This window comes from Phascolarctos cinereus, unplaced genomic scaffold (genome assembly GCF_003287225.1).
Source record: "Phascolarctos cinereus isolate Bilbo 61053 unplaced genomic scaffold, phaCin_HiC Scaffold_726;HRSCAF=1367, whole genome shotgun sequence".
Taxonomy (NCBI): Eukaryota; Metazoa; Chordata; class Mammalia; order Diprotodontia; family Phascolarctidae; genus Phascolarctos; species Phascolarctos cinereus.
This window is the reverse complement of record NW_027556098.1, coordinates 56,527,237-56,544,531: the sequence shown is the minus strand read 5'-3', so window position 1 is coordinate 56,544,531 and position 17,295 is coordinate 56,527,237. Positions and strand designations below refer to the sequence as shown.

Sequence of the window (17,295 nt, the reverse complement as noted above, 5' to 3'; positions counted from 1 at the left end):
CCATGCAAGCAGAGACTCCCTAAAGGAGCAGAAGGACAAGACTTACATAGGTTTCAATTAGGCAGGAGGTAAACTGAGTACTGGACACCTCATGATTGGACAGGGCTTGTTTCTTGGGGTTTGGAATACAGACATGTAAAGAGAGAGGCTCTCTGGATTAGCTGTTTCATGTAAACCAGTCTTATCCATTAGGATACTTGATGTTTCAGTAGAAAGGAAGGTCAGAGACAGGGCAGGGGCTGCAGTACAAACTGGGTCAGGGACAAAACAGAGGAACTACAAGCAAAATGGAGTTGTTTTAGTTTTCTCGGTTACCTATGGTACAAAGAGGTATTTTAAACACTGTGCTCATGGGGGGGGCACAAAAATAAAAACAATTATCAGTTACTTAGGGAAAACAACATACACACAGATAAATAAATTTTAAGGGAGGATGTGGGGAATGGATTTGGTGGCCAGGCTTATTATTGTTCAGTATAGGGATCTCCCATTGTAGGTACTCCCTCTGCCCTTGCCAGTTAGCTGTTCATCTGCAACTTAGAATCTTTCAGACTAGTCCAGTGAGTAGTAATGATTTACCTTCAGACACACACAGCTGTATCAGACACAGCTCTTGATCTGAGATTTTTTTTGGACTCTGAAGGCCAGTTTTCTAACATTAAATCATGCTGACTTTCAGTCATTCCATAAGTTAAGCACCTACCACGTACCAAGCACCATGCTAAATACTGGGGGATACAAAGACAGGTAAAAGACAGTCCCTACTCTCAAGGAACTCATAATCTAATGGGGGAGACGGCATGCCCCCAGCTATGTGCAAGCAAGCTACGTACAGGATGAACTGTCGGACAAATGAAAGATGTGTCCACAGTAAATTAAACAAAGAACTAGTATCTATTCAGTTAACTGATTTCCAAACATGCCTTCTGCTACTTCTGTGCTTTGTTTTTTATGTTTAATACTTTTGTTGTAACATATTAAATATACTATTGCCATATTAACCTTTTCACATTTTCTATTCAGTCATTGAGTATTGATTAAATATCTATTATGCTAAGTGCTGGGGATACAAAGATGAAAATAAAATTGTTCCTTCTCTCAGAGAGTTCATATCATATCAGTGAGATAATATATACATAAATAAGTGTAATAGAGGATGAATAATAACATTTAGGAACATATAAAAGGTTTCACAGAGGTACTGCTTATTTTTTTCCCCCTCCATTTAAAAAGTTCTGAACTCAGTAAATGTAGACTAAAACAAACATATCCACAGCACAGCAGAAAAGAGTGTTGTGTATTGGGCTGGGAATCTCTATTAGTACAGCTTGCTTTTCTTTAAAATATAAAATTCAGTATGTTTGGAAGCTGCCCTGTTTCCTGTGATTTCTCCTGGCTCTCCTTCTGTTTTCTAGAAGGTTGCATTTGAGCTGAGCCTTAAAGTAATAAGGCATTTTGTGAGACAGGAACAAGTCTGGAGTGCTTTCTAAGCATGGTAGAGAACCAGTGCACATAGGATAGAGAGAGTGCCACTGCGAGGAAAAGCAAGGCCAGTTTAGCTGGACTGTGAAGTGCAGGAGGGAGGGGTTTGTTGTGAAATGAGGCTGAGTTTCTACGAGATTGCTCAAGAAGCGTTAATTAAGTACCGATGTACCATGCATTGTGCTATGCACTGGAGACACAAATACAAAAGTGAAACAATAGCTCCTGCACCTGAGCTTATATTAATGAAGGTGATAATAATACAAAATAGATGCAAGGTAACTGACAGCTGGGGAGACCAGGAAAAACCACATGTAGAAAATGGTGCTTGAGCTAGCTATGTGATAAAAAGAAACCAGAGGTTCCAAGAAACAGAAATGAGGCAGGGAAGTGCATTCCAAGCACGGACGACAGCCAGTACAAAGTCATGGAAGAAGGAGCTGGAATGGCATGGTGGCTAATAATGTCTAGGTCATAGAGTACATTAAGGAGACTAATATGTATGTAGTGTGTCTGAAAAGGCAAGATGAAGCCAGGTTTTGGAGAGCTTTAAAAGCCAAACAGAGGAGTTTATATTCGCTCTTAAATGTGACCTAAATCCACTGAAGTTTGTTGAAAAGTGATAAGAGTCAGAGGTACTTTAGGAAAATCACTTTAGATATATGGAGGATGTATTGGAGTGGAGAAAGACAAGCTAGAGAGAACAATTTGGAGATTATTTCAATAATCTAAACAGGAGAAGAAACAGAGAAAGCAAGTGCACACATGTCTTAGCATATATTCCTTTTAGTCTTCTACATAAGTCTATTACGTCCAACCTCTGAAAGTGCTTTGCGCTTTCCTACTGCTACTCTTTGTCCTTTTTCCCTCTATCTGAAGTTGGTTTGTTTTTCTGTGACTATTAAAATCTTACCTATCCTTTAAGACCCAGGTTAGCTTTTGCATTTTTCCATGCAGCTTTCCCTGATCATTTCAGCTACAAATATCTCTCCAACTTCTGAAATTCCATTACAACAGTTAGCACTTTCCATTTGCTGAATTGTATTCTTATTTCATGTGTATCTTATCTTTTCCCAAGTACACTATGAGCCCTTTGAGGAAAAGAGAGCATGTCTTACACTTCTTTTTAATCTGTCATATTCCCCAACAGTACTTATTAGGGCAGTGTGTTATCAGGGAAACTATTAGACTGAGAGTCAAAAAACCTGAATTCTGGTGCTAATCTGCCATCAGCTAATGATGAGACTCTGGGCAAGTCACTGTTCTCTGTTTAAATGAGGATGTTATATAACATAATCTCTCATATCCTTTATAAAATTCGTTTACTGATCCGCCGGACCTGTTCATTCAATTATTAGTCAATCATATGATCGTAAATTTAGAGCTAGGAATGACTTTGAGGTTATCTAGTCCAATTCCCTCATTTGCACATGTAGAAACTGAGACCCAGGGAGATAAGTAAGTGACTTTGCTAGACATCACACCTACTAATGAGGATCAGGGACAGAATTTGAATGTAGTTCTCTAACAACCAGTTGAAAGCTGTCTCCTTTTTCTCCTCCCTACTTGGTTCTAGTCCATTTGTTTTTTTTACTTCTTATAACTTTCAGCAAGCCAATCAGCTTCAACATTGTGGATGCAACTTTATGGTATTTAACCTGGTAACTAAATCATAGACCGGTTGTAATCTCATTGGTGGGGAGAGTTCTCATACCAGAAAACTCTAGAGTGATTAAATCATAGGTCTTCTTCATCTTAGCATAATTTCATTTAACTTATTTTAATTCTTGATCTACCAATTGCCAGTAATTCACCTCCAGGTCAGATTGATATAAAGTACTGTGCTTTGTTAAATATCTTGAAAGAATATTTTTTTAGCTTTGAAATTCCTATTGAAGAAGTTGGGTTTTTTTTTAGCCAAGTCTTAACTTGGTCAGTCCATCATTATTCTCAAAGGATATCACTCTGTGTGCATGGTCCTTGTAATCTTGATTCAGAACAAGGTTTCTTGACCTTTTTAGTGTCATGGATTTCATTAACAGTCTGTTGAAAGCTATAGACCCCTTTTCATAATATTTTTTAATTCATAATGGAAGCTATACATTTCAGTTAGTGAAAATAGGTATGTAATTTTTCCTCTCCAAGGTCATGGACTCTTAAAATTTTTCTGTGGACTCCTTGGCTGTGCATGTAAGAACCATTGATTTAGAGGGTTCTTTTATGATCTGATCTTTTTCTGTCTGCTTGGTTCTTTATTCCATTGATGTATATTTTTTATATAATGTGGAGATTTACATAATTAATGTTTGTATCAGGGGTATTTTTCTATAGGCACCTTCTTCTACATGTATACACATGGAATGTCCATCTGTTATTTCTGCTCTTGCAATATCACTGGCTTCATCCCCTTTTCTTGCTCATTCATCACTTTAAATAGCTATAAATTGGTCTGAACTTGTAATCTCTCTCGCTCTCACTCTCTCTTTCTCTACACACACACACACATACACACACAATTTATGGTAAAAAAAATGCACGTATGTATATATGGGTATATTGGTTTACATCTTTGATGTCTGTATAAATGTGTACATATACCCACACATGTTTGATATACATATACCCTGTCTTTTAATTGCTTTTGAGTTTAACCCAGTTTTCTTTTTAAATTTGTTTTGCTTATGCATTAGAACCTTACTATTAAGATCAACTAAGGAGAGGGGTAAATTCCAATTTTTAAAAGTTTTATTTATAGAATATTTAAAGAGAAATAGGGTCAGCTAGGTGGCCCAGTGGATAGAGCACCGGCCCTGGAGTCAGGAGCCCTGAGTTCAAATCCAGCCTCGGACACATAAAACTTACTGGCTGTGTGACCATGGGCAAGTCACTTAACCCCATTGCCTACTCAAAAAAAAAGAAAAAGAAAAGAGAAATAATGTTTTTACTTGAAATTAAATAAGGTGGAGAAATAGGGAATAGAATGGCTTTGACATATATAAGACTTGAATTTATGCCTCTGAAAGTGGATATTAAATGGCATTTTTTTTAAGCTTTTTAACCTCCCAACCAGTCTACCTTTTGGAAGGTATGAGAAGCATTTCAACCATCTGTCTTCATGAATTCAAACTCTTCAGTCTTAGTAGTCTTTACAATGCCAGGTCTTCCATAAGATCTGCTGCTTTCCCTAAATCCAGAAGTTTCCATCTATGCCTCCTTGTCCATTTAATTTAGTTTAATTCATTAAATATTTGCAAGAGACTGTTCCAGCCTTCAGTGATATTAAAATTGTAGTAGGGAAACTAAATATATTTGTACCTATGCACAAATAATAATGTTAGGAGAAAACCAGGAAGGTCTCCATTTTCAGTAGACCTTGTGTGGCAAACTTTGGGGAGTATTTGAACAAAAGTTGCACGGGATGGACATGCATAAATGCTTTTATCTGAATCAATAGAGGAAACTTCTTAGAAGGTATAGAAATAAATGGAGCTTTTCTGAAAGCAATAGGTGGAATCTGTCTAAAACCAAGTGGGAGCATTATCTATAATGTTGATAAATTCAAAGTTTTTCCAGTAATACCAGGGGATGTTTATTATTCCATTTTGTGCTGTAAATGTTAGCTATAGCAATAAGACCAGCAAAAGAAATCGAAGAAATAAGCATAGACAGTGAGGAAACAAAACTATCATTTCTTATAGATGACATGACAGTATATTTAGAGAACCATAGTCAACTTTAAAAAATAGTTAAAACAATTAACAACTTTAGTGAAGTTGCAGATTATAAATAAACCCACACAAATCATCAGCATTTCTATATATTGCTAACAAAGCCCAGTAGGAAGAGAAAGAAAAAGAAATTCCATTTAAAATAACAACAGATAACATAAAATACTTGAAAGTTTCCCTGCCAAAACACACACAGAAACTATATATACACAGTTACACAATACTTTACACAAATAAAAATAGATCTAAATAATTGTGAAAATATTCATTGTGCATGGGTAGGCTAAGCCAATATAATAAAAAAGATAATACTACTTAAATTTCTTTATTCAGTGCCATACTAACAAAGTGCCAAAGAATTACTTTATAGAGCTAGAAGAAGTAATAATTCATCTTTAGGAACAAAGGTCAAGAATATCGAGGGAATCATTGGAGAAAAACATATGAAGGAAAGGTATCTGTCAGTACTAGATCTCAAGCTATACTACAAAGCAGTAATCATGTCAAGACAATCTGGTACTAGATGAGAAATAGAGTAGTTGATCAATGGAACAGTTAGCTTCACAGTATACAAGAGCAAATGAGCATAGTAATCTAGTGTTTGACAAACCCAAAGATCCCAGCTATTAGGGCGAGCATTCACTATTTGATAAAAACTGCTAGGAAAACTGGAAAGTAGTCTGCAGAAACTAGGAATAGACCAATATCTCACATATATACTAAGATTAACTTAAAATGGGTGTGTGGTTTAGACATAAAAAGTGATATAATAAATTAGTGGAGCAGGGAAGAAATTAACTGTCAGATCTATGAATAGGGGAAGATTTCATGACCAAACAAGAGATAGAGAAATTTACATGAGGTAAAGTTTTGATTATATAAAATTTAAAAGTTTCTGCACAGACAAACTCAGTTAGAAGAAAAGTTAGAAGAAAAGAAAAAAAATGGGGGGGAGCACTTGAATTTTTGAAGCAAGTTTCTCTGAGAAAAATCTCATTTCTCAAATAAATAGGGAGCTAATTCAAATTTATAAGAATTAAAAGCCTAGTTGGAAGAAGGTCAAAGGATTATGAAGGAACAGTTTTTAGAGGGAAAAAATCAAAGCTATCAATAGTCATATGAAAAAATGCTTTAAATCCACTAATAACTTGAGAAATGCATATTAAAGCAACTCTGGGATACCACTTCACACCCATCAGATTGGCTAAGGTGACAGAAAAGGAAAATGACAGGTGCTGGAGGGAATGTGGAGAAAATAGATATGCACATGCACTGTCAGTTATGAACTAGTCCAGCCATTCTTGAAAGCAATTTGGAACTATTTCCCAAAACCTAGAAAACTGTGCATACCCTTTGAACCCAGAAATACCACTACTAGCAGTTGTAGTTATATTACATCAATACCACTTTGGGTCTATATCCCAAAGAAATCGGAGAAAAGGAAAAGAAACCCATATGTACAAAAGTATAGCAACAATTTTTGTGGTGGCAAAAAAAAATTGGAAACTGAGGGGATGCCCATCAGTTGGGGAATGGCTGAACAAGTTGTGGTATATGAATAAGATAGAATACTATTGTTCTGTAAGAAATTATGAAGGGAGGAATGGTTTCAGGAAAGCATGGGAAGAGGACTGGACTGGTATGAAATGATAAAGAGTGAGGGGAGCAAAACCAGAATAACAAAATACATCGTAATAGCAATATTTAAAGATATTAACTGTGAAAGACTTAGTAATTGACCAGTAGAGTGATCTGCCAAAATTCCAAAGGACTTATAATGAAAAATGCTATCCACTGCCAGAAGGAAAATTCATAAACCCGGAGTGCTGATTGAAGCATATTTTTACCTCTCTTTTTCTTGTATTTTTCTCCTCGAAGACAGCTAATATGGAAATATGTTTTGCATGATTTAATGTGTATAATAGGTATTGTATTTCTTACCTTCTCAATTGATGGGGGAGGATCAGAGGGAAGGAGGAAAAGAATTTGGAACTGAAAAGCAAAATTGAATTTAAAAGAGAAAAATCCTGAATCAATGCTGTAACAGATACATTTGAATATAAAAATAACCATAGGAGAATATAGAGCACAATAAATGCCACAAATGAAATACAGTTAAGTCCCTCTGGATTATAAGAGAAGGAAAAGTTACTTCTTGGATGACTATTTTTTGTTTTGGGGGGGTTTGTTTGTTTGGTGAGGCAGTGGGGTTAAGTGACTTGCCCAGGGTCACACAGCTAGTAAGTGTCAAGTGTCTGAGGTCACATTTGAACTCAGGTCCTCCTGACTCCAAGGCCAGAGCTCTGTCCACTGCACCACCTAGCTGCTGCCCCTGAAAGTTACTTCTACTTGGTGGAATCTTAATTTCTAATTGGAAAATTTCAGGGAAGAAGTGGCATTTGACGTGGATCTTGAAAAATGGATAGGCTTTTGATAAGATAAAGTAGGAAGAAAAAATATTTTAAGGTTAGGATACATATAACAAAGTTACTAGAATGTCTTTTTCTGAAAAGGGAAGGGATTGATTGGTCATTTGAAAATGACAAAATAGTAAATGTTTGAGGTGTTTTTGAGAACTCAAGACAAGGTAGGAGAGGAACTGGATTGTTTTGGGTCATGAAATCTTTCTCTTATAATAGTATTATTATTAAAGCAGAAAACTGTTTTTGAAGAGTACATAATAGCAAATGTTTTCCAAGTACATCCAAAGGAAAAAAGTTTACCAAAGAGAGAATGAAGATTATTTAAGACTACTAGGTCACCAGCTTACGTGGCACAATGGCTGAAAGTGCCACCTGGAGTTGGAAAAACCTCAATTCAAATCCTGCCTCAGACACTGGCTGTATGACCTGGACAATTCACTTAACCACTGGCTACCTCCATTTCCTTAACTGTATAATAGGGATAATTACGATGTCTACCTCCCAGAGTTGTGAGGATCAAATGACATAATATTTGTGAAACCACTTGGCATAGTGCTTGGTAGAAAAGGCATGCACTTAAGAAATTCTTTCTTCTTTCCTTCCTGTTGGATTGTGAGGGTTTTTTTTTTTAGACTTTTAAAAATTTTTAAGTAAAATGGGTTTGGCCCAAGTTGATACCTGCTGTTTCCTCACATGTCAGAGTAAACTCATAGTCCTAGTCACATTGATCCTCACCCAGTCAATTATGATTTAAGTCACTTCCAAAATGTCCCCCACGTTGGTGATCAACCTTCTTCCATATATCCAATTACAAGTCACATGCTGTTTTCTCTAAGAAGCCTTCCTGGTTAAAGATAGTCTGTTTGATTAATAAAGTTCTCTTGCATGCCATCAATTTTCATCCAGGCTTGAATCATGAAGTAGAACTGAACTAGGAAATTGAAAACTAGAATATAAAATTTTATCTAGAAACCCTTGAACCAAGATTTAATCTCCTAAAAGAATAGATTATTTAGTTTTCTCTTTGTATTCCCAGTACCTAGCACAGTGGCTGGCACATTGGCACTTAATAAATGTTTGTTGATTAATTACTTTCATATTTCAGTTCAGAACAAATGTGAAATAGCAGCATTGTTCTCCTTGCTAAATATATGTACATATACGTATACATATACACATACATATGTATATGAAAGAACACCTTACAAACAGAAGTTAACATGAGAATGTACAAGAAATATGCCATCTGTATTGCTAATGCTAGACTTATTAATAATTTTACTTCTCATACTAGGAGAGATTTGGCTAGTGACTTGACTATTCAGTTTTCCGAAAAGCTCTTCATATTTATGTCTATTATATAATAATTATTGCTGGTATTCATAAATTCATTGTTTTTCGTGCTCAATTTAAATAGTACACTGTGAAAAAAAATAATGGGGTACTTTTCATTTTTTTAAACCTGGACACTGGAGATAATTTCTTGCATAATACGATTGCCCTTCTAAGGACCAGGAAATAAATAGAATATAGCAAAGAAGAAGTATAAATTGAAGTCAAGTATTAAGCTAATAGGTATCAGTTGTTATTGGCCCACTATAGTTAACTCTTTGTATCTGCCATACTTGTTGAAGAAAGTTCACCATCATTATGCTAGGTACTATTTACAAGGCCATGCATGATTGATGTTCAATAATTTTTGATTTTTTAAAAAGCAGTTGTTTGCTAGGATATTGCTTCTATTTTAATGTTAATTAAAATTTGTAAAATACAAGTTCTGAATAAGTTACTTCATAGGTGAATTGCTCTAGACTTGGAAACTGAGACCCAGAGGAGTTAAATGACTTTCTGAAAGTCATTTAAGTATCAGAAGAAGGATTTAAACTTGGGTTTTTCTACTACATATAGTCAATGCTTTTTCCGCTATATCACATTATCCTCCACCATTAAGAATTATACTTCCTTCTTTACCTTGAGTAAAAACCCAGGACATATTCTAAAGTTGTCAAACACTTTTTGACATCCAACTGAAAAACCAGAGGGTCATTGTGGTAGAGAGCTGGCCTTGAAATCAAGAAAACCTAGGTTCAAGTCTTAGCTTTGATTTTAAGCAAAACATTTATCTTAAGCAGCTAGGTGGTGCAGATAGAGAGCCAGGCTTGAAGGAAGGAAGACGTGAGCTTAAATCTAGCCTCAGACATTTACTAGCTATGTGATCCAGGGCAAGTCATATAACATCTGTTTGCCTCAGTTTCCTCAGCTGTAAAATGGGGATAATAGCACCTACCTCCTAAGATTGTTGTAAGAATCAAATAAGATAATAATTGTAAAGCACTTAGTGCAATGCTAGACATTATATAAATGTTAGGTATCATCATTATTATCATCATCCCTCTTAGATGTAGATGTTTATCTACATTGCTAAAGGGATTTTCTTCACTGCTAATTCCCTATCCTATATCATTGAAATCACAGTTCCAGTGTACAAACAGCATAAAGATCATAGGACCTAATGTTGGTGAGACTGCTATTGGGAATGCATGCCAATTGCTAAGTACTTGGATCTTTAAGGACATTTATAAAATGTTCCAGCAAGAAGATCTTAGAGATCGGAACAAACAGTCCTTTTGGAAAGACTCACAAGAAAGGTTGGGACTATTTACCAAACAATTTTGAGAAATTAATGTAAACTAGAGGTGTCAAAACACGCGACTCCATTGCCAACAACCTAGAACCAGAATAAAATGTAAATGGAAAACACTTAACAAAATAAATTAAAGTAGAAAACAGATCATGTTAATTTGTGATTTTCTAAGTCAACATGCTGCCCACACAGATCCTTTATGTTGAGTTTTTGTGGCCCTGTTTCTATTTGAGTTTGACACCACTGTTGTAAACCACTAGGTGTGCAATAGAAATTAATAGGAATGAAGTACTTAATATGTGTAGGAAATAACCCAGGAAAGAAGTTATATAGGAAAATAGAAAATTGTAGTCATAAAATTAAAGGGTTTCACAATATTTTATTTGACCATTTACTATAAAAAAAAAATTAAGCACTTTTTTTTTCAGTGTTAGAATTAAATAGTGTAACCTGAAAAGATGGAGTCTGGAGTCTGCCGTTATTGACCCAAATGAATATCCAGAATTTCAGAGGGTCCTGGTGATTATCTTTAACTGAAGAAGAATCCCTACTACAACCTTCACAAACAAACTCATGTCTTATAGCTTCATCCATTTTTTGGAGAACTCTAATAGGAAGTTTTTCCTCAAAGCAAGCCTAAATTTGACTCTTCCCAATTCAGCAAAGTAAAAATCAAGTCTCTTTCCAACATAAACTCGAAGGAAAGTTAATTTTGACCAAAATCAGTATATTTTTGTATTCAAAACCATGTGTTAATAATTTACCATATTTTTACAGTTATAATGTATTTTGGTTTTCTTATTAGATTGTCATGCATTTTATTCATTAGCATTTTACAATTACATCACTGTTGTGCATAATATCATACATAAATTACAAAACTTATCAAGTCATAGACGTTGGATTAGTGAAATCAGAAATATAACCAAAGCTTCCCTTTGAGTCCTGCATTCTAAGCCCTTTAATATAAACCAACATTTTGTATTACTAAAATACTTTTAATATTCAATTACTGGTCATGCATTTTATCTTGCTCTGCCCTCTATGCAATAGGTATTGTCTGTTGAGAACTCTGAAGCAGTGTCAGACACTGAGGGAAGCTCTCCTTGCTGCCGGAAAGGAGATTGTGTGGCATGGACGCTCAAAAGAAGAACCAGCTCATTACTGTAGTATCTGTGAGGTCAGTTCCTGTGCTTTCGGTCTGTAGCTGGCCATTGTTTTGAATCCACCTGTTTTCCACATTAGGTCTTTGAGTAATTGTTTGATTGTACTCTTAGCTCTGCTTGATTTAAAAGGCAAACCAACAAAATAAAATGTATTTTTATACATTGTGAAATCCACTTCAATAAACTTGAAAGTCATCATGAAATTTTTAAAAATAGATTGCAAAGGATTTTCTTTCTCTAGTATGAAGAAATAAGTTGTTTCTGCTTATCTTGGGTTTTTACCCAGGTGACCTGTTTTCAGGGTTGTGGTAGTTGTTGACTTGAGTCTGAAAACTTTGTACTAGAGTCTAAAGTGTGAATTCATTAATCTTTTCTAATGCTTCCCAAACTTCTGAAATCTTTTAAATAGGTAAGTGCCTTGGAAAAGTGTTAACATATTTGACACCATGCTTTCCAACAACTAGGCTTCTTTAATCATTTCTCCTTCTAGAAGTGATTAAGGAGGATTCAATCTGTAGATATGTTAGTTTTAACTTTAAAGGGAATTAGGATTTGTTTAAATCAGGCCTGCACAACATACCGTAAGCAGCCTGCAAGTTGTATGTTGTGCAGGCCTGGTTTAAACGATTATAGAAAATAACCTCCAAAATAAATGGGTGGGGGATGGAGGGGAGAATTTCCTTATGTCAGTTTGCCTTATAGAGAACAAACTATTATCCTTCTGTTTTCCTGGCTTTGTCCCACTAGTGCAGTAGTATCTAGAAAGTAATTGAGCCAGGGAAAAATAATTTCTTTAATTTGTTTCATAAAGAAAGTTATCCCCATTTTTTTCCTGTCACTTCTAATTCAGAATAGGAACAGGTGGGGGCAGCTAGTGGCGCAGTGGATGGAGCTCTGACCTTGGAGTCAGGAGGTCCTGAGTTCAAATCCAGACTCAGATACTTAACACTTACTAGCAGTGTGACCCTGAGCAAGTCACTTAACCCCAAATGCCTTACCAAAAAGCAAAAAACAAAAAAACAAAAAACAGAATAGGAACAGGTGAAACTAGAATAAGACACTTGAATTCTCAGAAATGATGGCTGATGTTTACTCTATACAGAGAATTATGACTACTGGTGATTGCACTAGGGAAATCTTTCTCTTGCACTAAGACCTTTAGGAGAGAATTGGGGGAAATAGAATTTTAGGGAATTGTTATAATTCCTTACTTGAAGTGATTCTCCAAGGTCCTAATGCCATTGAATAAGAAAACTAGGTTGGTTCTTGACACTTCCCAAGGAGTCTTATGTGCGTGTTTGATTTTGTTATTTCATTGAACTTTCTCTTTAAAATATTTTTAGTATGTGGTGTCAGCCTTCTCTTGGATATTTTATATCTTAAATCCTTAACCAAATGTAAAATACTCAACTGCGTATAAACCCCAAATGTCAAATATAGTATCATTTATCCTCTTGGTATTAACTACTGGTAACATAAATATTCTATGCTTTAAAATTAGGAAATACCCTAAATTATAGAAATACTCTTTTCTTTATAATTTGCATTGAGTGGAACACTTAAATGCTTGGAGAAAAAATACTTTTTTCCACCTTCTTTTCAGCTCTGAGTTGAGCACTTACTACTTTAGAAGGGGAGAGTCAGATCAGTTCTTGCCACTTCTCCCTACCAGGCAACAGAATATCTGTAAATGATCTAGGGCTACAAAATGAGACACTGAAATATATGCCTTACCGGGATTTTAATTTTCCTAAAAAATAATGCTCAAGTTTTATTGGTTTACAATGTTGATGTCCCTTCTAATAAGATAATGTTTACCTATAACTTTTTTTGGCCAATTGAGAATTTTTTTTATAGTTGTATATAAAATACGAAAGAAGCTCTATACCCAGAGACAGTAGGTTACTAATTATTTTCCATCCTTTTATTACATGCCCTTTTTTATGTATTGGAATTTTCATTTTAATCTTGTTTGGTATAAAAATGTCGCCATTTTTGTATGTGAAGAAAGTGTTTCCTCACCATTGGTAGAGCACATGTTAGTTGGGAGGAATCCATAAACAGCTGAGACACTGAACAAAAGATTGAAGAATTCATACATAGGTGGACACCAGTTCAGTCATTTCAAACATGACAGTAAGCTCTGTTAGTGGGAATTGTTTCATTCTTTGTACTTCTATCCCTAGCATCTAGCACAGAGCCTCACAAATAGTAGATGTTTAATAAATTGACAGTTGATTGACTGACACAGTTTATCCTACCGTGGTAAGATAGGCTTGTTTGAACGGTGAATTACTAATGGTGGTACCTGGCCAACCAAGCTTGATTTAAAGGATGGGTGAAAGTGCCTGGGTGTTGGCCAGATTTAATCTTTGAATGTTACAAGCACCACAACGATAGATTATGTGTAATTAGCAATAAGTATATGGTTTTATGCAGCTGTTATTGAATTTGTATCCTTATCCTGGTAACTAGAGAGAGAAAGGTTACAAAGAAAAATGGGAGTAACTCAGGCTGAAGCATAAAGTGACCAAAGGTGAAGTTGAAAAGAGTGTCAAGAGAAGGCAGAAGCCTGAGAGGAGGAGAGAGGCTAGTACCTATCCACTCAAGAGCCTGCACTCTGGGCATGGACTCCTTTTACTCTTCTGAGGGGCTATTGCCATATATCATTTCTCCTTTGGAATAAGCTTCAGTTAGACTTCTGTCTGCCGAAATAGCAAATTTAAGCTTGATTAGGGAGTGGAAGGTAAAACGCTTGATCACAATTAGTACCTAAGAAAATTTTTGCTTTCTGATCTGAATTCCTGTCTACTTAGATCCCTATATACTTACAATCTAATTTATATTTTATTCATGTATATGTCTTGTCTTCTACTAAATTTATAAGCTCTTTAAATTCAAGGATAGTTTCTTATTTACTTTTGTATGTCTCCCAGCTTATTAACATGTAGATTGTATGTGATAGGTTGAATTTTGTTGTTGTTTTCAGTGCTGGTGGTGAATATGTCTTAATCCATCCACTTCTTTTTTAATAAGCTCCTAAGTGATACAGAGCACAGGTACTTAATCCCATCTAAGAGTTAAACCTACAGCCTTGGTGCTATTTTAGCACCTGTCTTTAACTATTACATACTGACCACACTTGCCTTGAAAATAATTTCGTCCTAATCTATAGCTGTGAATTTTCATTATCTATACTTTTTTTTTCTGTGAAATAGGTAGAAGTCTTTGACCTGCTTTTCATCACTACTGAGAGCAATTCTCGAAAGACCTACATAGTACATTGCCAAGACTGTGCACGAAAAACAAATGGGAACCTGGAAAATTTTGTGGTGCTAGAACAGTATAGAATGGAGGACTTGATGCAAGTCTATGACCAATTTACATTAGTAAGTGAAATAAACATGTGAGTACTTAATTAGCTGGGTTAAGAAGCAGCAGAGTTTTTCATTTCCAACCAGTAAATAGGAGGTAATGAAATACTTGTATTTAAATATTTTCCTTATTATTATTCATAATGTCCCTTTGGAGTGGGGGGGTGTCTGAGAGAATTTTTTTTTCCACCTTCTGCATAAGTACTGCCATCATAATGTACCACCTAAACCTTACAGTTCTTCTACTACTGTGTGCTTTTCAAAATACTTGTATTTATTATACAATAATCTCATTTGACAAAATATGTTCATTATTAATGACCATAGCAGGGAAGAAAAACTACAAATTCAGTGTTCATTTTTATACTTGCACAAACACACACACATACACATACATAGACATAGATAGATTTCTCTAAGCTAATAATATTTAAGGTATTTAAGTGTTATCACTGGAGAACATTTGGCAAAGCTAACTTAGTGTGGTATATGAGATTTGTGAAATTCAAGCATAAAATCATGAGTAATATAAATAGAATTGTAAACAGAAACAAAAAGAATTTGCTAGGATTTTCTTTTTATCTTCTCATGTGCTAAGTACATGAGCACATAGGTTACATGATATCACTCTGACATCCTAAGAATTTTCACAACTTTGAAAATTTAATTCATTGTATTTTTATCTGAACATGATCTTCACAAGTTTGTCTAGATAAAACTAGGCAATACTTGAAAAATGCTTTATAGCATTTTTACTCTGTGACATGCATATATGAAAAAAGGAATACAGTCTTTGAAAGCTGTATCATAAACTAATAATTGGTGAAGGTTTAGTGATACTGTTAAGTTACTTTTCTATAACACATTTTGATTTCTAAAAATATGATCAGTGACATTTCTAAAAGCTGAAATCTGGAAATCAGGCTCATTATGCATTTTTTAAGAGACAATAAAATGGGCAGACAGGAGTAGGTGATGGTAGTGTCCTCTTAGACAAACTGGCCAGTCTGGAGGCCGCAGCCAAGATTCTATTGTAAAATAGGCTATTGAACTTTTCCTGACATTTATTGGATCTTCTGAAATTTGCTTCAAAAGTTGGTAAGAAAATTAATATACCACTGTTTATATATGCTCAGAAGTAATTTACTTTGGGTTTTTTCTCCTCAGGCTCCTCCATTACCATCCTCCTCATCTTGACATTGTTCCATGGACATTAAATGAGAACTTTTCTGATATTCAGGAAGTGACCCAGTTCTGCACCACTGGTTTTTGTAGCTATCCTGTAAGGCTGCTGGCTGAAAGCTGTGTCTATGCAACCTTCCAAGTGCGGAGTGTCAACCAACTGGACAGGAGAGAGCACTGCTCCTACTCCAGAACTCAAAATAAAGCTGAACCAGCTATACTTCAAAAAAATTTCCACGTTTTGTATATATCTGACAAAACTGGCAACATTATACAGACTACTGACTTGAAGACCACCTCTTTTATATTTCTCTGTTTCTGGGCTGATGACTTGGTTTCATCCATTTCCTTACTCCCTTACCCTTTACCACCTCCAGAATTTTCCTTGGAAAAAGTACTAGCCTAGCTGGTCATTTCTTTGTAAGGTAGTTAGAAATTTTAAGTCTTTCTTTGGACAGCATTTTTTTTTTAATGTGAAAAGTTAGGTGATAAAAATTTTTTTACTTCTCATGTTTTTCTGTCTTGTTTTAAAACCATGACGGTTATACTTTTGGTTCCTAAATAAAACTTTAAAAAAATTAACAACCAAGTCACAAAGATAATGGGTTGCACATAGACTAAGGAATAAACTTCAAATTTGTGATTTTTGTTTCTAATCTTGATGTAAATTTACACTATTTATAAATACATATTTATTGCTTGAAAATATTTGTGAATGGAATGCTGTTATTTTTTCCAGATTACCTGCCATTGAAATTTTAAGGAGTTCTGTCATTTCAAACACTACTCCTATTACATTTTCTATATGTAAATAAAACTGCTTAGCATTGTACAGAAACTTTTATTAAAATTGTTTAATGTTTAAAGAGTTTTTCTATTGTTTGAGTTTTAAAAAAAGCCTTTATGTACAGTGCCCAGTTTTTGTTCATTTTTCAAATCTGATTATATATATTTTATATATACTTCTGTATGTGTATATATATAATATATATAGAAATCTGAATATAAAATATATGTATAAAGATTTAGAACTTAAATTTTTCTCATTTTAAGTTTCACATCTATGGTAGATTTGAGGTGTCTACTGTAAAGTATTGCTTACAAAAGTATGATTATTTTTAAAGAAATATATATGGTATGTATCCTCAAGACCTAAAATGTCTTTCAGACTGGTTTATTGTTAAATTGCAATTACTGCAATGACAGACCAATAAACAATTACTGCCAAAAAAAGTACAGTAGTAGAAAACAAGTAGTTACTGAACTTAAGGTTTTAAAGGGAATGTTCTGTGGGGT

General features: G+C 34.8%; 1 protein-coding gene across 6 annotated transcripts in view; it reads left to right on the top strand.

The window, feature by feature from the left end:
* Positions 1-16,865, top strand: part of KDM6A (lysine demethylase 6A) — a 266,362-nt gene extending 249,497 nt beyond the window's left edge. For all 6 annotated transcript variants that reach the window (XM_020996047.2, XM_020996046.2, XM_020996045.2 and 3 more), the window contains 3 exons: positions 11,331-11,457; positions 14,662-14,832; positions 15,985-16,865. In XM_020996047.2, coding sequence (XP_020851706.1) covers positions 11,331-11,457; positions 14,662-14,832; positions 15,985-16,014 — 328 coding nt within the window. In that variant the 3' untranslated portion in view covers positions 16,015-16,865. The remainder of the gene's footprint in view (positions 1-11,330; positions 11,458-14,661; positions 14,833-15,984) is intronic.
* Positions 16,866-17,295: the final 430 nt, after the last annotated feature.